General features: G+C 46.7%; 5 protein-coding genes and 1 non-coding gene across 6 annotated transcripts; 2 read left to right on the forward strand and 4 right to left on the reverse strand.

Moving 5' to 3' along the window:
• Positions 1 to 516: 516 nt before the first annotated feature.
• Positions 517 to 4,732, reverse strand: LOZ57_000661 (uncharacterized protein; the record flags this gene model as incomplete). Its single annotated transcript, XM_049249760.1, has 3 exons — positions 517 to 1,833; positions 2,883 to 4,335; positions 4,413 to 4,732. 3 exons carry the CDS (start codon positions 4,730 to 4,732, stop codon positions 517 to 519), a joined length of 3,090 nt encoding a protein of 1,029 aa, XP_049110920.1.
• Positions 4,733 to 5,742: 1,010 nt separating this feature from the next.
• LOZ57_000662 (uncharacterized protein) lies at positions 5,743 to 7,637 on the reverse strand (the record flags this gene model as incomplete). Its single annotated transcript, XM_049249761.1, has 2 exons — positions 5,743 to 7,323; positions 7,386 to 7,637. 2 exons carry the CDS (start codon positions 7,635 to 7,637, stop codon positions 5,743 to 5,745), a joined length of 1,833 nt encoding a protein of 610 aa, XP_049110921.1.
• A 1,200-nt stretch (positions 7,638 to 8,837) lies between these two features.
• Positions 8,838 to 10,373, forward strand: LOZ57_000663 (uncharacterized protein; the record flags this gene model as incomplete). The annotated part of the gene is made up of 2 exons (XM_049249762.1): positions 8,838 to 8,961; positions 9,013 to 10,373. The coding sequence occupies 2 exons, from the start codon at positions 8,838 to 8,840 to the stop codon at positions 10,371 to 10,373; spliced, it is 1,485 nt and encodes a 494-aa protein (XP_049110922.1).
• A 2,222-nt stretch (positions 10,374 to 12,595) lies between these two features.
• Positions 12,596 to 17,557, forward strand: LOZ57_000664 (uncharacterized protein; the record flags this gene model as incomplete). Its single annotated transcript, XM_049249763.1, has 4 exons — positions 12,596 to 12,717; positions 12,790 to 13,276; positions 13,328 to 16,026; positions 16,084 to 17,557. The coding sequence occupies 4 exons, from the start codon at positions 12,596 to 12,598 to the stop codon at positions 17,555 to 17,557; spliced, it is 4,782 nt and encodes a 1,593-aa protein (XP_049110923.1).
• Positions 17,558 to 17,955: 398 nt separating this feature from the next.
• SNQ2_1 (ATP-binding cassette transporter snq2) lies at positions 17,956 to 22,563 on the reverse strand (the record flags this gene model as incomplete). Its single annotated transcript, XM_049249764.1, has 4 exons — positions 17,956 to 17,985; positions 18,045 to 21,599; positions 21,661 to 22,130; positions 22,188 to 22,563. 4 exons carry the CDS (start codon positions 22,561 to 22,563, stop codon positions 17,956 to 17,958), a joined length of 4,431 nt encoding a protein of 1,476 aa, XP_049110924.1.
• Positions 22,564 to 23,379: 816 nt separating this feature from the next.
• Positions 23,380 to 23,451, reverse strand: LOZ57_000666. Its single transcript has one exon. It is a non-coding gene; the product is annotated as a tRNA-Glu (tRNA).
• Between the last annotated feature and the right edge of the window lie 2,281 nt (positions 23,452 to 25,732).

The following is a 25,732-nucleotide window of genomic DNA, read 5'->3' on the forward strand; positions in this document are numbered from 1 at the left end:
ACTATTTTGGCTATTTCTTTCTTCCATTTGCAAGTAGTTGCGTGCCGTATCCTACTGCACTGTATAAAAAAAGGGGTTTCCACAATGGATCATCATTTGGGTCCGCCAGCCCTGCCCTGACAAGCTACCAAGCGCTGGCCGAAAGCCTATCGCTGCGATTGGCTTGAAATGTTTATTAGCTTAGGTAATCAATAACTTCTGTAGTGTTTAAGTTCATTATGTAATATTGTGTTGCTTAGTCAGTGCACTTTCTCTACGGCGTACTGAGTGTTTTTCAGGGCTTTGCCCTATGCCGTCACATCCTGTCACTGAGTGGGCCTCTTGATTGGCTGGGTTTTGTACAGAGAAGTGGACAGAAGCTGAAGGTGGGTTGTCTTACAGCTATAACTAACTACTGCGATTGTGGCAGGCTAACACTGAGCCGAAGTCGAGGTGTGAGCTTGTTTCGCCCAGACAACTCAACGCTTAACAGTCTAAATAAATTCCTGCGATAAATTGTATTTTCCGCACAAGGCTTTAAATACGATACTCGTGCCTTTTGATACCGAGATGCTTATCTAGAAATTGGAAAGTCTTTTGTGCAAGCAGTGACCAGGCACCCACCTTAGCCGTAAGACCTCCATCTCCAATATCATTTGGAACCCACATTTCTTTCTTATCTTCTGGGAGGTGCTTAAGCAAGTCGTATATTAATACCGTACTTGCATCCGGAGACGCGTATATTGTATGGCTAGCACCTGTTACCAAAATGGGGCAAAATATTCGGTCGATTATCGTTCCTCCGCTAGAATCGTCATCAAGGGTGAAATCCTGAAACCGTCGAAGGGTATCTCCGGGAGTGGACGTGCCCATTATGGCTTTGCCAAGTGAAAACTCCCAGCGGTCTATAAAGCTGATAGCTGAGGAGAAGTGTACAGTTCCATTTAGCAATGACTCTGATATCCAGCCAGTTTGCCAGAGCTGGACATAAAAAGCCGGCATGTGAGTCAAAGCCAGGGACCAAAGGCTATAGAACGGATCAACTGCAACGCATGCCTTAATTCGGGTATCAATGGCAGCGCGAAGCGAGTAATACCCGCCCATAGACGCACCTGCAACTGCCACCATGTCGAGATCAAGATCGTACTCTGGATGCTGACTAGCAATTTTGAACAAGTGATCCAAGACTGTACTCGTGACAGCTTCGTAGTCTGGTCTCATAGGTATTTTCTCCTTTTTCAAAACAATACCCTGGCCAGGGCCATCAAATGTAACAACAGCATAGCCCAACTCCGTTCCTGTGGTCACATAAAGAAAATAAAGCTCCTCTTGCGTGGAGTCGGCACCGCCACAATTTAGTAATATGGGAATTTTGCGTTTTGGGTCTCGCCTCGACGGTGTAGGTAGATAGAGGTACCCCGGTAGAGTGACTCCGTCCTCATATGGAATATTTAAAACGACAACATTTTCTTCCATAAGGAGCGTTGCTTGCTTGAAATTTTGAATGGACCTCTCGGCACTAGGAAGAATTCGGTCGTCAGGATTTATGAGCATATATGAGCTGGCGCGAAAGTAATTGCAGGCTCGCAAGTATGCGCGGCGAGCGGCAGTGAGATGGCCGTCTCGCGCCGCCTCTTGGGCTATAGTTTCAGCTCTTTCAGCCTGCTCGTACCAAGCATAATACCAACTTTCCGAATCATGTCTTCGAATTGTGCCTACGGCCTCAAGAAATTCGGCAACCTCACAGCCACCAAACGGGGTGCTGCCCAGAATCCTGATCAACTCAAAGTTAAAGAAAGGGGAATGGAAAAATTCAAACATTTGGGGAATATCAGTGCAGATTCTTGAAGACTCCTAAAGTCAAGATGATTGTATCCCGAAAGAGAAACGCAATAGCCTAAGTAAGAGCAAGGCCTGTATAACAATCTTGCGGGCTTCGCATGTCTCCGATTCAGCTAGGAAGCATCCGAGTTGGACATCCCGGCACAAACCTACTCCATACAGCGGGTATAATAAATTACCAAGAATCAATTTCCAATTATTATAAACTGGTTGCCCCCAAATCATGCAGTGAGGTATGGAGCTAATTGTATGCTTTCGGCGAAGTAACGCAGAAGCGAGGTATTCGGAGTCCGACCTTAGATCATGTTTGTTAGCCATTGCTCTAGATCTAATTATAGTTGTTTCAACTGTAAACTAAAATTGAAATAGCCGTCCGTGAGGTTATATCATGCAATACTCACCGCTCTAGTCATCTTCTTCGAAGCGGCATTTCCAGAAATTGTAGCGATGATATTGGACAGCGCCACTTTTTGGCTGCGTATTTTTGTGCTGTGCTACCTGATAATAACATTTTCGGCGTTACTAATTGGTGTCGGTAACCACTAAAATAGCTTCCAGACATCTCTTGTCAACCAGCAAATGTCATATGAGCAGTGCCTTTGGCTGCGAGATCGGATGGATGGTTATTGTTTCTGGCCAAGTGACCAGCCCTCTCACATCTCTATAGCAGAAAGACAAGTCCTGAACAAAAAAAAGTGACGTTGGAAATTGTATATTAATTTCCTTTAATGTAAAAGTGAAGTGTGTAATCAACGATGTGGTGGAGAGAGTTTGATAGCACAATACTCCGTAATTGGGATTGTTCATACTGTTCGGCCAGCCGGCTAAAGAACAACCAATTTCCAACCTTCTCGGCCCAAAGACCAAGACGCTAGCTCGCTAGTAAGTTGACTAACTACTCCGTACTGTCGGTGGAATACGGCCTCCGCTTCATTAAACATTATTGAAACAGCCAGGTTTGAAAAAGTGCAGATTGTTTGTCAGTATTGTATACACAGCGTCAAGATATCAGCAAATAACTACAGAATTAACGCCTGCAAGCTCGAAATTTATACCCTTACCTCCATTCCCTTCACTTCGCCCACGCCGTCCAACGTCGATTTGCCCTCCTCCATCAACGATTCAACCTTCTTTTTTCGCTCATCCGCCATTCCATACTCTGTATTAACTTCCTTTCGCAGAGGAACCTCCCTTGCGCCAATGACCAGAACGAATCCCAGCAGCACAAATGCCAATGCCACTTGCCAGGCCCGCCTTAAGCTGTCAGAGAAGACAGAAATGACCTCTTGGCGAATACCTGTGGGTAACCTTTCAAGGAAAGACTTTGTGGCGTGCTCGTATGCTCTTCCGCCCCTCAGCTGAGCTGCAACTATGTCGCTGCTGATACGCCCGGAAAGCTGGTCAAAACGATTGTTGAATATCGCAGCAGGAATTGTGGAACCCCAAACCATGCCAAAGCTTCGGACGAATGCCCAGGTTGATGTTGCTAGGGCAGTGTCTTTGTCCGTAAGCTCGGCTTGAACTGCCGGTAGCAGTACTGGGATCACAATACCTGCTCCCGCGGCGGCTAACATTTGAAAAATCACCCATTCAGCCGTGGACGAATGTTCGCTTAGAAGGGTGAATAGCCCATGGCCTATGGCCATCACTGCATAGCCGGCATGATGAATTGGTCGGTAACGGCCCCATTTTGTGAGTACCGCTCCTGAAATTGCAGCAAATGGAATGAGCATTAGGATTGAGGGGAGCAGCTGTACGCCAGAACGACCTGGCGAAGAAACGAGGACGCCTTGAAAATATACGGGCAGGAAGTACAAGGCCCAAATGTTCGCAATACTGTGGATGAATGTAAGACTGAAACCCACAAGCGACGTTCGGTTAGAGAAAAGGTGCAAGGGCATTGTAGGGTCTTGACAGAAGCTGGAGCCTTCAAAGACGAGGAAACCCGCAAGTCCCAGAAAGCCAACGATGAGAGGAACGATAATTCGCCAAGATGACCAAGGGTATAATGTACCTGCCCACGATAAAGCCAGCAGGATTGAGGACACAGACCCGACAAAAATCACTGTGCCAACCCAGTCGATGCTACTTAGCCTGGTTGCCAATGAGTCTTCCTTGTTATATTTCACGTTCAGGAACAGAACCAAGAGTACCAATGCAACACCGCCAACAGGAAGGTTCAAGTAGAATACCCATCGCCAACTGGTGTGTTGAACTATCAAGCCGCCGAAAAAGGGACCGAGTGCTGTACCTAGGGCGATTACGCCGAAAACCAGTGACAAGTAGTTGCCCCTCTCTCTTAGAGGTATCAAGTCGCAAACGATAATTTCGATTAGGACATTTATTCCTCCGGCCCCTAGGCCTTGGAGAGCGCGGCCTGCAATCATCTGCCCCATGTTTGCTGCTCCGCCCGAGACGCCGCTTCCGACCACGAATAGCACAGTAGCTATTATCATAGGCCATCTTCGGCCAAACACGTTTGCCAGCTGACCAAAAAGTGGCTGTAGTGCTGTCCTTTTTGGGGGAGGTGTCAGTCTCTCAAATCTGATAGCTAGCAAGATTCTGAAGCGTCGTATCTGGGATACACATACATGCACAAAAAGTAAACGTTAACAGCCCAGATATACTGGTCTGCCCCACCAAGCTCTCCGACAATCGTGGGCAGCGCAGTCGACGTAATAGTGGCCTCGAGCGCGGTCAACATCCCCCCAACTGCCAGCGCAAACATAATGGCCCAGAAACGAAACCCCCTATTGAACATAGATGCCTTTTCTTTGGCCGCTTCATTTTCTTCCTGGTTGGGACTTGTGCTTCTATCCTTTGGCTGTTTGTTGTCTGTATCCATATTATCGAACGGTTCTTTTGTGGTGAGCGACGCAAGATTTCCCTGCGGATCTAGAGGTTCCGTCATCGCGTATTTGTCGATGTTGTGGTGATAGCGCCTCGATGTTCAATACATCAAAATGGGATTTCAGAAGATTTCCTGGCTCTCCTGTTCAAAATGGGCTGTGGGCTGCGTGCTAGCGAGTGAGTGACATCCCTCAGTGCTGTGTGTTAATGGAGGAAAAATAAATCTCTTTCTTGCTCGAGATCGGGAACAGGGCGTGTTATTGCATCAAAATCAACAGATGTCTTTTGTGACAAAGAACACCCACGGGGCCTGGGCTCTGCCTTGTATAACTATGTGTACGGGCCTTGTTTGCTCTGCGTACTCCGTACAGGACCCAGGTGGCTTCCCGGATCCGGAACGGCCAGAATGCTCGAGCCGGAACGCACCACCTCGAGCCATGATAGGCATCAATAGCCAACCACCCCGATCTGCTACCTGCTGCTCTATGTTTACGCTGCGTGAGCCACATCACCGCCGCCGTGATCGACAGCCGTTCGTTCCTTTTTGCGATGCGCTGATCAGCCGCTTGAACGCCGCTAGCCAATCGCGCTCCGAGCTGCTGGGACCGATTAAGGTTTCGGATACCCACCATTACCGCTAGGCTCGGATGCGCCGTATTATTACGCGGGTGTCGGATCTTGTAACTTATCGCCCAAAAATGAAGTCGCCTTTAGCTGTTGGCCGTTAGACTTTTCCTCTCAAGGACGATCCTGCCTTCGGCCAGGAAGCCCCTTAACTATCCAACCCTGTCTGACTGAATCAATATGTCTACGGAGTACTGTGTCTCCCTATGGGTTTTTCAGCCACGAAGCGCAGGAACGGCCATGGGAGTTTGCGATGATCCGCAAGAGAGTGATGCCATGTGCTGGTTCTTTAGGTCGTCCAAAGGCGCATAAAATGACATTTAAAGGCTCGGCTAGATCGAAGCATGCGTTACGCAGTAGTTTACTCTGATTGCCTTACAGATCTCATTTAGTTTCAAGTCTAGAGTTTGTACTCCGTAGCATCCAAATATAAATGAACTGTTGTATCTACAGCTTTGCTTCCTGCGTGTCCTTTCCTTTAGATGCCTGCCAGCCAAATTGAATGGATTGGCCGATTCCGGGCTCTATGATAACATTGATAATGGTGACCTTCTCCTTCTCTAAAAAACCGGATTTGGTGGCAGATTCCAGTTCCTTTTCCGTGCGAACAAGAAACCCATTACCACCACACATAGTTGATAGATATTCATACCGCGTGTTATATAGAAGACTAGTAGACCGGAGGCCTTTTTTGAGAGCACTGTTAGGGGTATCTTGGTTGGCATCAATCTTCGTTTTATCTGCAATTGTGTCTTTCTGCAGCTCGCGCCAGTCGGCTTCGTTGATCGCATCTCCGTGGTATACACCGGAATTATTCACGACGAAAATCAACGCCGGAATCTGGTGACGAGCGAGAGTCTCAACTTCCATGGCACTGAAACCGAAAGCGCTGTCACCTTCAAACGCGACGATCTTCTTCGGTGGGCTGTTTGTTGACCCCTTACTTGCGGAGGAGAGATTGAAGGCTGCATGGGCTGCGGCAATGTAGCCAAGCCCAACTCCCATAGTTGCGTAGGTTCCAGCGTCAAGTCGCTGCCGGGGATATTCAAGTTCAAATACAGAACGAGATATGTCCATAGTGTTAGCTCCTTCGGAGACGTACACGATACCCCCCAGCTCTGGGGGCGATATGGTATTAAGAGTAGTCTTGATTATGTGAAATGTCCGATGAAAAGTTAAGAGACCATCGACGGGGGTCTGTTTAAGGGCTTTATCAAGCATTTTTGACCGGTTTTTCGCTGTTGAGGCTGCGAGCAGAGAGAGATATGACTCGGCCAATGTTACGCGCCAGTCAGAAAGGGCAGACAGAAGCTGCTTTGCGACAAGATCAATGTCTCCTACAAGTCCTAACTCTCCAATGCCCATATTATGGCCGAGCTCTTCCGGCCGGATATCAACTTGAATGATCTTGACACTGGAAGACCAACGTGGCGGTTCTCCAAAATGCAAGATCCAGTTTAAACGGGCTCCAAAGAGGATCACCACGTCGGCATTTTTCAAGGCCACGCTTCGCGCACCAGAGGCGTTTAAAGCGTGAGAATCTGGGACCACGCCTTTGCCCATCGGAGTGGGTAGGAAAGGAACTCCAGTTCGTTCGATGAGTTCCCTGATGGAGGCTTCTGCACGAGCATATGCAGCACCTTTTCCAACTATTATCAAAGGTGATTTGGCAGACTTAAGAATCTGTACCACCTTGAATATTCTTGCTGGGTCAGCAGCAGGCAAAGGTGGAGAAGATATCTCCTGGGACCCAGGAGTGACATTCTCAATATCAGATCTCCCCTGGATTAAATCTGCTGGAAGATCGATAAACGTAGCACCAGGACGGCCATACCAACATATTCGGTATGCGTTTCGGATCGCGTCGCGTGCAGCATCAACTGAAACTGGTCGGATTGCTGCCTTTGTGTGGGGCGTGAGAAGAGCAATTGCATCCATCTCTTGGAACCCCCCTTTTGTCATTGCAGTAGTTTCAACTGAACCAGCAAGGATGAGTAGTGGGAATCCGTTAGCAGAGGCATTTCCTATCTGTTTGTGTTCACGTATATCAGTTTTGAATCAAGCATCACAACAGGAGAGTATCGGCATACGCCAGCCATAGCATGTAGCACTCCAGGCCCACCAACTACCAGACAGACACCTGGCCGCCCAGTCATAAACCCATAGGCGCTCGCAGCATAACTGCATGCTTGTTCGTTACGAAAAGCAATGAACCGGATGCCCAGATTGATCGCTTCCTCTGCAATCTCCACCACCGGTATACCAACAATTCCAAACACGACGGTTACTCCAAGGTCTCTAAGCGAACGAGCAATGACTTGGGCACCGGTCAGATGAGCCATTATGCCCTAGACGGACGGGTCGGCGGCCCTAACCTGGACAAATAAAGAACAACCGCCGTGCCTCAGTCGTTTTGGAATTAGGAAAGTCGGCGTTCACTCCAGATTACAATTCAATATTCAAGAATCTTCAAATGATTTGCTGAGCAGTTTATCGCACGGAGTAGATCGGTCATACTCCGTAATCCTGCACCATTCGTGAACGAGATTCCGTCATTATTTTGGCTTCTGGTTGTCCCGAGGCTCAACGGGCGTCGGCGAGAATATAATCCGCTTTAACGGGACATCTTTATTCCGCCACATATGCTTACTAATCATGAACTGATAAAGGTTTTTGCGGGGCGAAGGTCACGCCCCCGAAATAAACAAACCTTAAAACCTTGAATAATAATAGGTGCCCGACGTCAGCCGCCGGGCGAACAACACCTTCCCTTGTTAAGCTAGTCAAATTGGTCGGCAGCTTAGCCTTAGCTAAGCTTCAACCTTAAACCGAACTCAGAGAATCTTATTTGCACTTTGATGATCTCAATTAACGGAATGTCGGGTCACAACATCAAGAAACCGTTCAAGGCGAGCTTGAAATCGACTTGCATGCCCGGTGAGTATGCCCCGCTCATGAAACCCTTGTAACTAATTCGCCGCTGATATAACTACCGTCATCAATCACAGGCCCGACTGACCAGCGAGATGCATACGTACCTTGCACTTCCACACCAATGACCTCGGCATTTTATGAAATCAAATACTACTCCGAGATGCGCGGTCCATCCGTGACAAATATGCACTCGTCTATTGGCCAGCATGTTTACTTGAAGAGGTATTCTGATATGTGTCCGCCTCGCGGATGAGCTTCCCTGACCCTGCCTGCACAATTTGCCGATACGACTCTACCTGCCATGTGTCTTATCGATTGGCCTGACAGTGGTCAGTGTTCTTCAGCATCACTTTACTCTGCTTCTAGATGCGTATTCTGTTCTAAGGGATCGACATTGTCAGGCAGAATCCAGATCCCCCGCGAGCCGGACACATTTCGCCTCGTGACGAGTGCGAGAGCATAGAGGCAGTATGGATCTCTATATATTGATGGCCCAGATCTCGCATCTATGGCCTTACTCTTTTCAGTAGCAGTGCCATTGCAAATCGCAGCATTCCTTTCTAAAATTACAAGCCTGTACGGAGTACAGAGAAACGGTTTTGCCCACCATGTCCTCCCTGTGGAATGTCGTGCTCTTGGCGACGGGTGCCATGGCTGCAGCAAGCTACCCGCCAAAGCCAAGGGATCTATCTACTCCCGTTCAGCAGCGCCTTGGTATTATGGGGCCTACAAGTGCGTTTACGACATGCTTTTTTTATGTATGATCTGACATTGTTGAACTAGGCGTTTCGGTTGGCTGGAACACATACAAACAGCTTACCCAACCCTGCGTGCAATATGGCTTGTCTGCGTCTGCTCTCACCCAAGAAGCATGCTCAAGGGACTCCGTGACATACCCAACATCGCGCACTTGGGGCCATGCCGTGATTCTCACCGGTTTAAAGACGGGGACGACCTACTACTATAAAATCGTTTCCACAAACTCCACTGTGGAACACTTTTTGAGCCCCAGGTTGCCCGGTGACAAAGGCTCCTTTTCTATGAATGCTGTCATCGACCTTGGTGTCTATGGTGAAGACGGTTTTACTATCAAGATGGATAAGACCAAGCGCGATATGATCCCCACTATTGACCCTGCTCTCAACCACACCACAATTGGCCGCTTGGCGCAAACTGTTGATGACTATGAATTTGTTATTCACCCCGGTGATATTGCTTATGCCGATAACTGGTTTGTCAGATCCAAAAACCGCTTCGATGGCGTCAACGCGTTCCAGGCTATCAACGAACAATTTTACAGCCAGCTTGCACCGATCGCCAGCCGTAAGCCGTATATGGTCAGCCCTGGTAACCATGAGGCAGTCTGCGCAGAAGTGCCTCATCTCACTAACCTATGCCCAGAGGGGCAGAAGAACTTCACTGATTTTATGATGCGATTTGCAAATACCATGCCAAAGGCATTTGACTCAACTTCTACAGATAATGCCGCTCGAGTCAATGCTAACAAAGCAAAACTCTTAGCCAAACCTCCCTTTTGGTACTCCTTCGAATATGGTATGGCACACGTTGTCATGATGAACACCGAAACGGACTTTATGGATGCTCCTGATGCCCCTGGTGGTTCTGCTGGGTTGAACAGTGGCCCCTTCGGAGCTCCCAACCAGCAGCTTGACTTCTTGAAGGCTGATCTCGCGTCAGTCGATCGCACCGTCACACCTTGGGTAATTATCGCTGGTCATCGTCCTTGGTATACAACTGGTGGCTCCTCCTGTGCACCCTGCCAGAAGGCTTTCGAGGATATCCTCTACAAATATGGTGTTGACCTAGGTGTCTTTGGCCATATACACAACTCCCAGCGATTCTTGCCTGTATACAAAAATACCGCTGACCCCGCTGGCATGAACAACCCTAAGGCCCCCATGTATATTGTTGCCGGTGGCGCAGGCAACATCGAGGGTCTTAGTTCTGTCGGTACTAGACAGTCATTCAATGCATTTGCATACGATAAGGACTTTAGTTACGCCACAATCACTTTCAAAGACGCGAATAACCTGGAGGTCAAGTTCCTGCGGTCCTCTACTGGCGAGCTTTTGGATAAATCTACGCTGTATAAGGCTCACAAGGAACGTTTTGTAGTCCAGTAAGATTAGAGTATGAAAGTGGAGTCTAAATGCCCCTCATTGATCATTGCATGATATTGATGGGACACTAATCAATACATTTAATGAAGATACAAAAACACAAAATACAATTATAACAATATTCTGGGTCTTCGTCGCTCTCCTTGTCTTCTAAATCTTTACTGTCAACCTCCGTGAGCTGTAATTTAAGCGCTAAAGCCATAGCATTCTCTTTCTCGGTAGGTACTTGAGCTCAGCATTCACTGTTTTCAAGAGTAGCCTTTTATGCGTAGAATGGTTGGGGGGTACACTCCGCATATGTGGCCAGTTTATTTCCCAAGTGCAACCGGCATTGACTTGCGCAGGTATGAAAGTAAGCCGCATCGCCCTAGTGCCACTGTTGGGAAGATCGACCTCCATGCCCCAAATGAAGTAAGTAACTTATTTTGTTCTGAAAATAAAAATATCTAGGAGCTGGGCATGCAGGTTCGGTTTGGAAATATAACTTTTTCCCATCAATCTCCTAAGTTAAAAGCGTCAATCAGGGATATTTAATAGACCCTTTATAGCATATAATACCATCGATTATCTTCTCATTTATAAGAGATGATCTTCAAGAATACATTTCCAACTGTCCAGCAGTGACAATAGCATCAAATTGAGAGTATCTTCTGTCATATTGAGCATGGCTATGCCTGACATACATTGGTATTATTAAGCAGACGATAAGACGGGGCTTACTTTAGAAGTTGAGAAGACCTCTTTTGGGGTAGTTTTCCAAAAGTAGTGGAATAATAGACATAGACATTGGAGATAAATCAGAGAATTGCAGAAGTAACTTGTAGGCAGTGAAAATAGGTTCAGCCCACACACGATAAAAGCAAATAAGCCTGATCGCAACGGGATATTTAGATACCATTTCATACATCCATAATGGGGCTCTGATCCACACCATAAACGAATGCGATTCCGTCTCCATCAAGACGCTTTGGGACAGTTTAGGTACCTTTAACGCCGGGTGCTAGGAAATATCTCCAGGCTAAATGGCATCATAGCTTCTCTTGTTCCTTTTCAATCATTCTCGCATCTTAATACTCGACCATGGTAATCATAAGCCGGCCTTCGGCGTCCTTAGCATATGTCTCCTTTTTTTTTAAATTCTCGTGTATTGGTATATGCCATTTCAAAAAGCTCAAAGCAGGGTAAATCTGAATCCATGTCTTCGAGTATCAATCTTTCTGGCCTTCATTATCAAGATTTCGTAGTCAAAATCTTGTGGATCTTTTCCAGTTCGTCGACCCCTTTATAAAATTTCACCGTTAGTGAAAGAGATCAATGTGGCCTGCACGAAGATGATTTATTTTTCCTGCTGTAGTCCAATTTTGTGTTAAAGCTGCTTAATCGGCTCTTAATAAACTCCTCTATACGGCTCCGTATGTAGAAGCAGTCCATAGTGGCATCTTGGTTATGATTGGCGGATGCACGGTTTTTCGGGCCGACGAAGTTCCGACGTGGGTCTCCTTGGCCGAGACGACGTCCAACCTCCGCTCGTCCACCACGCAGCCGCTGGGGATGGTTCAGTTGTCTCACTGCCACTCAGTGGTGTGCTTTGCGACGCTCGTCAAAGCGCGCTGGCTGGCGCGTCGTTGTGCAGTTTGAGAGTGGTGAGTGTTTTCACAAACCAGGATGTCAGTGCCCCACATCTAAGCCCCCATGAGCCGTGGGCTAGTTAGTTAGTTATGCCAGGAATCGCTAGCACTAACTTAAGGCTGTGGAAGCCGGGGGTTGGAAATTGGCCACTGGCGGCTCCGCCATCCAAAAATTATGCATCATTATGTCCCTGGCACGAATCCAAGAAGTTGCATCGTGGGAAGCGAGCTGCGCTTTCACATCCCTTTAAGTGACTTCTTAGCCAAGTGGGTTTGGTCGGAATTCCCGATGAAACAGCCTTGCGAGCTGGCTGTGCTGCGATCATCCAGCTAACTACTTACCACCACGTCGAGCGCTGTCACTTCTCACGCCGCTCTTTAACCTCAATTTCGCTATTTCCTCACCCTGGGCTGGACTTTATATATTGCCCGAGTATCCTGCATCGTTGATCTGCAACTGACGTAGTTAGTTGACTGCATAACAGGAAACGCGGCAAGGGTGCAACATATTCTTCCCCGAATGGCATTTCTCGACAGTGGCGATCTCTTCTGTTCTCCCTGACTGCCCGGTTATCTGGGTTTTCAGCCCCTTTTATCATGGCATTCTTAAGACAAATATGGACTCTCTTTGTCAAAAATCTCCTAATCACGCTTATCCGACCTTTACTTTCAACAACCACTCGCGCATTTACCCTTCCTGTCATTTTCATCGCATTTCTGTACGTAAACGCGAAATCCACCCATTTTCACTTTCCACCTGAATTTTAAATCATCTGACAGCTGAAATTAAGGGCCTTTGCTCGTAATTTATTCATTCCTCCCGCCCAATTTGGCATCGGAAAGGCAACTCCCATACGATCCTTACCCAGCGCACTCAATGCAGCCGCAGGCGGAAGGGATAAACTTGTATTTGTGAACAGTGGTTTCACCGGCGGGGAAATCGACCGTGTCATTGCGCAAGTTGCGACACCTATCAGGTCCAGCGGCAAGAATGTCGAAATCCTATCCTCCCCAGATCAGTTGGTGGACACTTGCAAGAGTTCCTTAATGGGAACAACCCAATGCATAGCCGCAGCCGTGTTCTATTCGTCTCCCAGTGAAGGACCCGGCAGGAAATGGAATTATACAATCAAAGCGGATGGCGGTTTAGGCCGAGGAAAGATTCGAACTGGAGACACTGATAATGATGCTGAAATATACGTCCTTCCCTTTCAACATGCAGTTGACTGGGCCATCGCATCTGTTGACTCAAGCAATGGCGACCCTCCTCAAGGACAGGTTCGTAATTCGAAACCCTCATGCCTAATATCCTAGCTGATGTTGGTACAGGTCATGGAGTATCCGTATACGTCGAAAACTGCAGAGGAACGGAAACAAACAATTCGCATTCGCTATATGGGCGCAATTATTGATATCCTTGCCATTGCCTTCCTGGTTGGAATCGTGGGCGTGACATATCAGCTTACCGGCCTAGTTGCAGCAGAGAGAGAGCTGGGTATGAGCCAACTTATTGATTGTATGATGCCAAATACAGCACACTGGAAATGCCAAGCCACCCGCTTCATCGCCGCACACCTCGCCTTAGATGCGATTTATGCTCCAGGCTGGATCGTCATGGCGATCATCCTCAATTTTGGGGTTTTTACCAGGACATCACCAGGTATTCAAGTCATTTTTCAGTTACTTGCCGGCCTCTCTTTATCTTCATTCTCGCTATTCGGTGCCTCTTTCTTCAGAAAATCACAGTTGAGTGGCATATCTGTGACAATTGCTTGTCTCTTATTGGGGATAATTTCACAGCTTGTTGGCCCAAGAAGCAACGCTGGGGTTGCAATTTTGTCTCTGCTTTTCCCCCCGATGAACTACATTCATTTTACAATTTTTATGGCTCGATGGGAGAGGCAAGATCTGCCCACAAATATGATCAAGGCCGCTCCAGAGTCCCCATGGACGATCCCAGGTATCGCTTTTTGGATGTTCTGCATCATCCAAATCATAGTCTATCCGGTACTGGGTACTTGGGTAGAGCGATTACTTCATGGGACACAATCAAAAGATCGCCAAACCACGAAATCCAGCACCGCACCGACAGCAGTTTCATTAAATGGTTTCACCAAAACCTTTAAACCCAACTGGTTTCATCGAAAATTCGGCTCAATATTTGGTAGCCAGCGTCAGGAGGTTTTGGCCGTTGATAACTTGAATCTCGATGTTGCAAAGGGTGAGATCATGGTTCTACTTGGCGCTAATGGTAGTGGGAAGTCTACCACTTTGGATGCAATTTCTGGCCTTTCGAAAATATCTGCTGGTTCCATTGCTGTTACTTTCCCAGATGCGGCCGGCGGGTTCGGCTTATGCCCTCAAAAAAATGTCTTATGGGATCACTTGACCGTATTGGAGCACGTTCAAATTTTCAATAGATTGAAGGCCAGCTCGGACATTGACACCAAAGCACAACTTACACAACTCGTTGCAGACTGTGATCTAGAGAAGAAACTGAAGGCTGCTGCACGAACGCTATCTGGCGGACAAAAGAGGAAGCTCCAGTTAGCAATGATGTTTACGGGTGGATCGTCTGTTTGCTGTGTTGATGAAGTGTCGTCCGGTCTTGATCCAATCTCAAGAAGAAAGATTTGGGATATTCTTTTAGCAGAACGAGGACAACGGACTATTTTACTAACTACTCACTTTCTGGACGAAGCTGATTTGCTGGCGGACCATATCGCTATCTTATCAAAAGGATCCTTAAAAGGGATAGGATCAAGCGTTGAGCTTAAGAATAAACTTGGGTCAGGCTATCGAATTCATGTATATCATGTCCCCGGCTCTGAGAAGACGCCCCTACCTCAGTTTGAAGACATTACAACTGAGATACATGACGATCAGATAGTCTATCGCGTCCCAACCTCGTCACAGACGGCTGACTTTGTCACAAAGCTTGAGGAACTTGGAATTTCAGAGTATCGTGTCAGTGGGCCCACTATCGAGGATGTGTTCTTAAAAGTGGCAGAAGAGGTCCAGCGGTCCAGCGATCCCCTCAATATCGACGCGCCCAGCGACAAGAATGATTCTAGGCAGGTTCCAGATCTTCTGACTGGGAAACGTATTGGGATTGCCCAACAGACTTGGATTCTCTTCCGTAAAAGGGCCACCATTCTACGACGAAATTGGCTTCCATACCTCGCCGCGTTTTTACTACCTATTATTGCCGCAGGCTTAGTCACACTATTTCTAAAGGATTTTAAACGGCCCAACTGCTCTGGGCCAGGAACATCGTTTGAATTTGATGTTGGGTCCTTGTTGTCGCAACTTAACCTTCAATTGGTTGTTGGCCCAGCCAGCAAAATATCTCCAGCTTCTGTCAGCAGATTCACTAGCTCGCTGCCAGGTTCTTCCTCGTCAAAACTTAATGCAACTTTACTACTTAGCAAGACCCATTTCGTCAACACATTAGAAGAGTTTAACCGGTATATTGATCAGAACTTCCGAAATGTGACTCCAGGAGGCTTTTACCTTGGAGACGACTCTTCTCCTCCCACTTTCGCCTGGAAAGGGAATGCAGATCTATCGCTTCCGACAATTGTCCAAAATGCTCTGGATAACCTTTTAACAAACGTCTCGATAAGCACTCAATACCAGAGCTTTGAATTACCATTTGCGCAAAATTCTGGAAAGGCTCTTCAGCTGATTACCTACTTCGGCCTTGCTTTGTCAGTTTACCCGGCATTCTTTTCCCTCTACCTCACGGTTGAACGCCTTAGAAACGTCCGTGCACTGCATTATAGCAATGGCGTCCGAAGTCTCCCATTATGGACAGCATATCTCTGCTTTGATTCTCTGTTAGTTCTCGCAGTGAGTGTTTTAGTGACAGCCATTTTCAGAGGGGTATCAGACGCATGGTATCATCCTGGATATTTATTTGTTGTTTTGTTCCTTTATGGGATTGCGTCGACCTTGTTTTCATATGTTGTGTCAAGGCTCGCGAAATCCCAACTGGCAGCTTTTGCCTTTGCTGCAGGAGCACAATCGTAAGTTCCCTTTTCCTCCCAGGCCAAGGTCGGTTAGACTCATTATACATACAATAGGGTCGTGTTCCTACTCTACTTCATTGCATACCTATCTGTCTTAACGTACGCTCCTGCTGCACAAGTAGATTCACTCGTGAAAATCGTGCACTTTGTTATTGCAGCACTTGCACCAATCGGCAATATTACTCGATCTCTATTCACAGCTTTGAACGTATTTTCTATCCTCTGTAGGGATAAGCAAGTCGCCACGTATCCAGGAGAAATCACTCTTTACGGAGGCCCAATCTTATATCTTACTCTCCAGTCAATATTCCTTTTTAGCTTATTGTTGTGGTGGGACTCCGGCTCGGTTTTTCCCATGTGGCGAAAAGAAGCCAAAGTCCAAGATTTTGAATCAGATATCCACGCCGATAAGGACCTCAACGACGAACTCGCCCGGGTATCCACTTCTAACGATGGCCTAAGAGTCCTTCATCTTTCGAAATCGTTTGGAAAATTTGTTGCAGTTCAGGATGTCACATTTGGGGTGGCTCGAGGCGAAGTTTTTGCCCTGCTTGGTCCTAATGGTGCTGGAAAATCTACCACTATTAGTTTAATTAGGGGAGATATTCAACCTTCCCGTGAAGGTGGAGAAATCCTTGTTGAGAACATCTCTGTTATCAAACAGCGTGCTGCTGCAAGGGCCCATCTTGGCGTATGCCCACAGTTTGATGCTATGGATCAGATGACCGTCCTCGAACATCTAAGATTTTATGCTCGTATCCGAGGCGTGTCTAACGTCGAACACAATGTCAATGAAGTTGTTCGTGCTGTTGGCCTAACTGCGTTCCGTAACCGCATGGCAGCGAAACTATCAGGCGGTAATAAGAGAAAACTGTCTCTTGGAATTGCATTAATGGGTAACCCAACCGTGCTTTTACTCGATGAACCATCATCTGGTATGGATGCAGCGTCTAAGCGAGTTATGTGGCGCACGCTCGCTTCAGTGGTTCCAGGGCGTTCCCTTGTCTTAACAACCCATTCTATGGAAGAGGCAGATGCCCTTGCAAACCGTGCGGGCATCATGGCAAAGAGGATGCTTGCCCTTGGAACCACTGACTACCTGCGCAGGCGACACGGCAATGCTTATTATATTCATGTTGTACACAAATCAGCGCCACATACCTCTGACCAAGACATGGAGAATATCCGTAGTTGGGTGTCGGATGTTTTTCCGGGTACCTCGATCGAGCAAAAGACCTATCACGGACAGTTACGTTTTAGTATTCGGAGTCCAGGTTCGTCCACTGCCGGCGCTCTTCCGGAAATTACCACATCAGACCATCTAGATAGCATTTCGCCTCATGTAGAGGATGCTTCTCTGCAAAGAAATGCTGAAAGCGTAAATATCAGCAAAGTGTTTTCTCTTCTAGAAGAATCTAAGGCAGACCTCGGCATCGAGTTTTACTCTGTTAGCCAGACAACTCTAGACCAAGTGTTCCTTTCCATAGTTGGGAAACACCATGTTGATGAAGAGGGAGAAACATCATAGTCAATCTTCTTATATATATTTTGATCTTTCATGTACATAGACCATTTTTGTACTTTGGCTTTGATTACTATACTTCGTACACTCATACTGTCGAGACACGACGCAAGGCCAACAGCCTAGAATTCTGTAACCACTCAACAAACAGTGAATGTATATACATATAAATTAGAACGGCGCTGTGCCTAACGAAAACAAAATTCCTAAATCTATTCTCTAAAATTAAGCTTTTCTGGTGATGACGGAAAACGCATAGAGAAAGCATTATTAACGATCTTTGCGGTTAGAAAATAATACGTGTAGGGGGAAGATTTGGGGGCAAATGGATTGAGGTGTAGTTACTTCTACTATACTCCGTAAAGGCTGAAAGTGATCTCCCTTATTCCTACCAAAAACATCCTTCATCTTCGGTTAAAGTTTAGATACCGCGACTGGGAAAAATGTGTGGGTTAGTATACGTACAGTGGACAAGACCTTGAGGAAAGCTTACTCCAATAAACAACAGAATCAAATTCGATGCAATAAAGCATAGGAAGATTCCAAGATCTCTCCATCGATTGTCGAAGTTCATTCCAAAGGGTTTATAAAATTGGTCTCCAATCTTATAAGCACAAAACTCGCAGGCATCGGTAGTGTTTTTAATGAGATATCCAGATCCACCGTTTGCAAAAAAGTTCTTCATGTACGAGCCGCAATCTTGTCCCGGAGGTGGGGTGAATCGATTCAATTCCTCTGGTTTGCAAGTCACTTGCCTCTCATGTAACTCGGTAACAATCATACCACTCATTAGTCGAGTAAAGGGGTCAAGTTCATAGAGCCAGACACGCCAAAATTTGGGAATTTGAGGTTTAGGGATGGAGACACCACAGAAAAGAAAGAAGATAATAATAATAGGCGGGTTTAGGAGTACGGCAATGAACGTACTCGGAGTCAAGGCGGATATCATTTGGCCCAAGGTGACAGAGAATATTTCAGTAATCAATACCATCAAAAACTGATATCCTGCTCGGCTACTAGCTGACTGTAACCCCGGAACATAATAAATTGGAAGGAAAAAGCAGACGGCACAGAGAATGCTGTACGGAATTTCCGCAAGTACCATAGAAAGAGCAAAGGGAAATTGTTTGTATGCTTTTGCTGCAGACTCACGGTAGAAAATTAGGCGTGACATATCATACTTGGGTTCTACCTGAGCAAGAATAAGTGCCGGAATGACCGTAATCTGAAAAAGGACGAAGATACGGTTTTGAAGCGATGATCGAGATTCGTCTAGTTGAAGGAAGCACAACCCAGTGATCAGGGCTAAGGCAACATGGTTGAAAAGACGAGTAAATCCATAATTGGGAGACCGCCAGAAGGCCAGGTTCGTTCTTTTACACACTACCTTAATCTGATGCCAAAGAGGAGTTGCGTACTCAGCTTCAGTGCCCTGGGGAGTAGATGATGCGTCGTTTTCTTGGATGCGTTCTGCTTTGATTGCAAGAATAGTCTGCTTTAACTGCTGGAGTTCAGGAGATGTGGTCCAAACATCTCCCCAATCACGACTTCCAATCCGAGGGGCCTGTCCAGCACCAATTGCATCCAGCATCCATTCCGCCGGGTTTGCATTCTGGGGGCAGTCCGCTCCGTTTCGGTGAAAATAATCGCGGAGCACACGCGCATCCTCTCCAATATCCCCAAAATAAACACATTGGCCACCACGCTGAAGTAAAAGGAGTCGATCAAAGTTCTCAAACAGCGCAGAATTCGGTTGGTGGATAGTGCAGAGAATAGCTTGGCCAGCAGCAGCGAGCTTTCGAAGAAAGCGGACGATATTAAAAGCAGACTGGCTGTCAAGGCCAGACGTTGGTTCATCTAAAAACAACAATAGCTGAGGTTTAGCCGCAAGTTCTACTCCAATAGTCACACGTTTTCGCTCCTCGACCGACAACCCCGTTTCTGGAGTACCAATAATCGCATCCGCCAGGTTTTCAAGTTCTAACAAGGAAATAATCTCCTCAACATATGCAAATTTCGCTTCTTCAGGAATTTCATAAGATTGACGAAGCGTAGCTGAGAATCGAAAGGCCTCTCTCACGGTTTGCATTGGTTCATGAACATCAAGCTGCTCTGCGTACGAGGTTCCGCGCTGAAATGCTGAACCTGGCATACGACCATCGACCAGAATATCGCCGGTGATGACGCCAATGTTCTTTCTCGAAGCGAGGACGTCAAGCAAGGTGGTTTTACCAGCACCGCTAGCACCCATCAAGGCTGTAAGCTTTCCAGGCTCCACATATCCAAAAACGTCGCTGAGCAGGCGCCGGGTACCACTAGGAACAGGAACATCATAGCAAAGGTTCTCCCAAGATAAAACGGACTTTGATTCGATTTTAAGGGGTGATTCAGATTCGTCTGATTTCGTCTGCTGTCTGTTCTGCTTTCTTTGCTGAAGTTTCTGGTTAAGTTTCTTTAGCTCGTCTGTCTCTCTTGCAAAGAATGTTACTGTCTTCCCTCCAGCACCATACATCAACGTTTCGCCTAGATATGTATTCGCACATAGAAAACCAATAATGAGAATAACCATAATGCCCCAGTTTCTCCAAAGATCCGATGGGTAATATTGAAAGTGAAGGCTAAGATAATTTGAGCCAGGTATAATACTGGAACCCGGCTCACCACCCGGAAGAGTGCAAACTTGGTGAGACACGTTCGTATATCCTGGCCCTGCTGGGATGAGGGAGTCCGCCGTACATTTCATGGTGAGTCTCTTGAATTCGTTGATCATCAGGGAGGAAAATCCAAGGCCCACTGCGTTGACATAGAAAAACCATCGAAGCCACACTTGCTGATCTCGCCATTGTATGAGATAACCAGAGGTTACAACAAACAGTGTAATAAGCACCGATATACCCTTTAGTGCGTAGTCGAAATCAGGGCAAACGCAGCCAACAGTGCGAAAGAACAACGTCATCGAAAGGTACCCAGTAATTATGATAAGAATAAAGGTAAAAAAGGCACCCGCATCGAGAGCAAGGCCACACATGAAATAGACGATGACACTGAAGATGAATATCTGTACCGAGGCGAATGTCAAGTCGACGCCAATTTGGGCAATCCAAAGAGCGCTCGGGCGGTGGAAAGTGAATGCTCGATGTTTATTTACGATTTGCCGTCCCATCATCGTTGCTGCGAGCTCACCAAAGGCCTGGAGGGCATTGAACAACAAAGAAATAAACAAGACTCCACCACGAGTAAAGGCACCGGCACTAGTCTTTGGAAGTTGAAGCCACACAGTACCGAGAACAAGAGCCACGCCGATAGAAGTTATCCATGAAACGGCGAGTGAAAACTTATCCTGCCATTTAATAAAGAACTGCCGCCGCATGAGGACCCAAACCTGAATGTAGAAGGGAATTGAATACACAGACGATTTTGATGTATACTTGCGCTTAGCTTCAAGATGAGCAGTTTCGAAATCATCATAGACGTGTTTCTCTTCAACCAGCTGGGCCCGATATTTTTCCATATCTTTTTCTAGCAATCTATTGAAGTATGACTCTTCGAAGGCCTGAACAAGGGCATCTGGAGTTGACGGCGTATTATGCTCATTTCTGCCTTCCTTGTATTCCCTTTCAAAGGGGTCCGTGCAGCCGGTAAGATAGTCTGGGGTAGTTTGACGCGGTTTTTCTTTGAATCCCAAGCTCTCAAAATAGGCTCGTGCTTCGCCTATGGGGCCGAAGTATACCTGGCGGCCTGAATCCACAACCATCACTTTATCAAATTGCTCATAAATGTTCTCAGATGCCTGATATAGCGATACGAAGGTGGTAGTCTTGTAAATATTGGTCATTATACGAAGCGACTTTGCGTAGTCAAGCGCAGTTGAGGCATCTAAGCCACGAGTAGTGTTATCCCAAGCCAGCACTGTGGCAGATGTAATCATCATCTCTGCAATACTAACACGCTTTCGCTCTCCACCCGAGATTCCACGGATGAACTGATTACCGACTACAGTATCGATCGTATGCTCAATATTAAACATCTTCAGAAGAAGGCGGATCACCTGGTTAAAGCAATGTTAATATTTTATATTGTTAGATCTTGGGAAACTCAGAGGTATGTACCTTATCCTTGAACTCAGCCTTGGATACGCCAACAGGACGTTTTCCAGGAGTTTTAGTATCCAACGCAAATCCTAGGGTCTGGCCAACGGTCAAGGTGGGGTGATGCACATCGTCTTCCTGGTTGTAGACAGCCTCGCCTCGGAAGCGTTTCTGAAAGGTATTTGCATCAAATGGACCATACAAAACCTCGCCGTCGATCCCGGTGTATCCAAAGCGTTGATTTGCTATCACTTTCAAGAAGGTCGTGCATCCAGATGAGGGCTTACCAAGAACAAGAATCATTTCGCCAGGTTTTGCGAGGCCCTTAAAATTCTTCAAAATCTCAAGTTCTTTACCTTTCTTTCCAAGGCCAAGAATCTGCATAATTGTCTGCGGGATATTGAAAAAGTCTATGACAGCATTTGGAAACGTTCGAACAACATTCTTCACCCCGCCAATACCTCGGACGGACAGGCCTTCCCAAATAACGCCTGACAGTCAGTTAGCTCAGGCCAAATGACGTAAGGAAGCGAAAGCTCCAATCTTACCGATTCGCTTGGGTCGAATACCAGCATCAGCTTCTGCGGTTCGCGAGCCATGAAGAGCCGTCTCCAAGTCAAATGGTTCTCCATCAGCCGGGGGCTCTTCTAGATCTCTAGCGGATTTGACAGATATTCGATTTGATTGCTGGTGTGTTAAATGCCTAGCGCGTTCCGAGATACCGGAAAGCTGTTTGCTCAATTCGGCAAACTCCTCTTCAGCCCTCTTAACATCGACACCAGTGAAGGGGCGAGGCTGCCCCTGAGAGTGTATGGTTCTTAAATTCTCTCGCTTTGTCTCATAGTCATTGCCGGGGAACAATGTTTCTGCGTCCGAACTGTCTGTTGGGTCCCGAGTATGCGGGGAGAAATCCCTAGAGCCCATTTTCAAGAAAACGGGTATCTTCGGGCGAGAGCCAGAAAGGATGTGTGCAAGTACGTAACTACAGGAAATGAAAGTGAAGAGAATATGGTCCAATATGGTGGCAAATTATATTATGTGGGAGAGAAATAGGCAAAGGAGAAGAAGCAAATGCCAGTCTATTTGCTATGTGGAAAACTCCACATATAAAATAGATTTGTGCATCACCAGTGAGCACAAAAGAGCTAGACGCCAATGGTTTTATGAAAGGATGTATGTGATGTCAATCGCAAAGGGCATTATTAATTAATAAATAGTTTTTTCCAAGAATACGAAGCTAATCGAAAAATCCTTCTCCAAGGCCGATGGAGCTTGGAAGCCTGGTAAAGTTGACCCACAGGGGCAACATTGATAATCAGCTCTCAGCTCTTAGCTCTCAGCTCAACGGAGCAATATTAAAATAATAACAACCAACACCAACAGCAAAACATCGCTACGGAGATGTTGTCGGCCGGCACACCAGGAGCCGCGCCTCAAAGACGGGAAATTGAGAGTCGAAAGGGCGTCGGCGCATCCGGGGCCTTGGCGGAACGGTCTTAAGCAAGGGAAACCGGATCAGATAACAGCGAGTCAGCAAATGCCGGTCTTAGCGGGGTTCGGCAGGTGCCGGCCCGGGGCAACGCGGACTGCCCAGCCAATCACGATAGGCATCACGTGCGGCGCCGAGCCCTGACTCCATTCAGGGCCCGCAAAGGCCGACCACCAGGTCCGAGCGGCCCGCGCTCCGCGAACAACACAGCAAACAAAACAGCGCAAAAAAGCGCAAAAAGGAGACCTCGACTCCCTAGCTGGGAATCGAACCCAGGGCTGCTGTGTGAGAGACAGCGATGTTAACCACTACACCACTAAGGACTTCTATCTCTCGGCGCCGCGGACAAGCTCATCTAACTATGGCTATAGCCTGCCCGAGCTTCATTAGTGCTGATAAGCATTCACAGTCTTCCGACTCCGATTCTGAGACTGCAAACAAAGAAAGAGGCGTGCCGATTCCCCGATCAGTCACTGGTGACTCACCCCAGATCTCCGAACCCAGTATTCTTTTTAGTATAATGAAACTGTCCCCGGCCGCTGTGGTCTCTGCGCGCTGACATCCACTCTGCTTAGGTTTCAGGCCTTTTCTACTACAGACGAGATCAAAACGAGGCTCAACCTCCACAGAACCGGCTATATTATTGAAGTGACCATAAATAACATCCGTAAATATACAGTGAACGAAGAGTTCCATATCATCTTTACCTTTCCATCCTGGTGCTCACATTTTCTCCGTGCTCGAGGAGACCGAGAAGTCAGATATAGTAGCTTGAAGTTGCATCAATCGGAGCTCTTACTAAAGCCTCATCAGCTACAGCCAGGCTGCTTCTAAAATGCAGTGTTGCGACCAGTGCAATTAAAAACAAAATAAAATCCAACTACTAACTATTTGGTTTCAACCAATAGTCGGGGTATTTGGTGTGTTTGGCGATTACGAGGAGTTGGTAGACAAGTCCACCAGCATCGCTGAAATGATCAAACGTCCTCCCTTGCAAGAGGGGCCACTTTATACGCCATGATCCCGAGAGAGCTGTCGTCCAGCTTGGCACCATTGACGTCCGTGTTGTGATGAACTCTCTTTTTAAGCCTTCGAAGTCTATTAAAATCCGATCGTGCAAGGGATGGCGCACTAAATACGGATTTTATTTTGGCCCAACTAACTTGAACAACAACTAGTTAGTTAACCCTATGAAGAGCTTAAGAAGTATCCACACTTTTTTGCCTTGCATCAAATATCTGATACTAAATAGACCTTCACTAGGACATTCAAGCCTCATGGTACCAATGAAGCGAAAACGATTATAGAGCTGTGGAGCGAATTGATAAGCCTGTGCATACGGAGTACCAACGAACACAGTGATAGGAATTAAAGTTTGAAATCGTTTTAATATATCACCAACACACTCACATATCAGCCGGGTAGCAACCAAATCGAACTGTCTGTGATGTCACATAAATTTCTAATTCTATAGGATGAATCAAGACAATTTTAAACCGAAGCAAGAGACCCTTAGAGCTGTGTCAGCGTTCCCTGCTAATATTTCTTTATTAGTGGCCTAAAGGTGACGTGGAATGCTAATGTGGTACTGAAGTCTATATACCAAGGAGGACCTAAGATTGACCCCCTACTACACATTCTTTTGAGAGCATAGAATCTTCGAGCACGATTTGGCAGCCGATAAAAAAATGTCAAAGAAGGAATCTATAATCAAATAACAAAAACCCGAACTTCGATATTGTTCAAGCAAAGACTGGAGACAGGCCAAAGCAGGACATATAGGTACGTTGTTATCGCGGGAGACATTTTCTACAAGAATCTAATTTTTGGAAAAGAGAGGTGACATTTCGGTGAAACCCTTTTATGATTAGAGGGTTCAGGAGGTGGCGGAGACTGAGACATCTGACTACCGCTGGCCGACGCATATCGGCCGGATCATTTTGAAGCTTCTTCAGGAGCCTGTCGCAAAGTAAGGAGGTGCTATTGCGCGCCAAAATAGAGCCAGATGTTTGAGAGAAGGTTAAGGAGGAAATTTTTGTTGAAAGCTGTGATTAATATCCGAAGTGTGGTGGTTGATTTCAGCTCCCATCAGAAACAAATATAACTAAAATAGAGAACCCGCGGTATTGGGAGAATGATGTTTCCAGAGAGGTACTGCGTACATAGAACCCATTTATAGAGAATAGCAAGAAGCTTCAAACCATTCCGAAAACTCACATCTCCACACGAAGTTCTCCTAATATAATAGAATAGGATAGAAATACTCAGCAAGTGCCCCCTTTGGGAAGCGTGAGCTGAATTAGCTTGCCGTATTATGTCTAAGCATGCGCGAAGCCAGCTGCAAAAAATTGGGAACTCGCCTATCGCCACGGGCGATGACATTGTATCTTGAACTATTCGCGATTATGCTCTCTTTCATACCAAGGCTGCGGTCGTCACCCTGATACGAAATAAGAGGTCTTAGAGATAGCTGACCAACTGGCGTAAGGAAATATGCTCTGCTAGTTCATGGAGAGCGGCATGGAAGTGTAATGGGATGAGCGAAGTGCTTTGACAGCCCCAGACGATTATCCCCATCACCTCTCCAAGTTGAAATGCAGCTTC

The sequence above is a fragment of the Ophidiomyces ophidiicola genome (genome assembly GCF_022830035.1).
Source record: "Ophidiomyces ophidiicola strain CBS 122913 chromosome Unknown scaffold_2, whole genome shotgun sequence".
In the NCBI taxonomy this organism is placed as follows: domain Eukaryota; kingdom Fungi; phylum Ascomycota; class Eurotiomycetes; order Onygenales; family Onygenaceae; genus Ophidiomyces; species Ophidiomyces ophidiicola.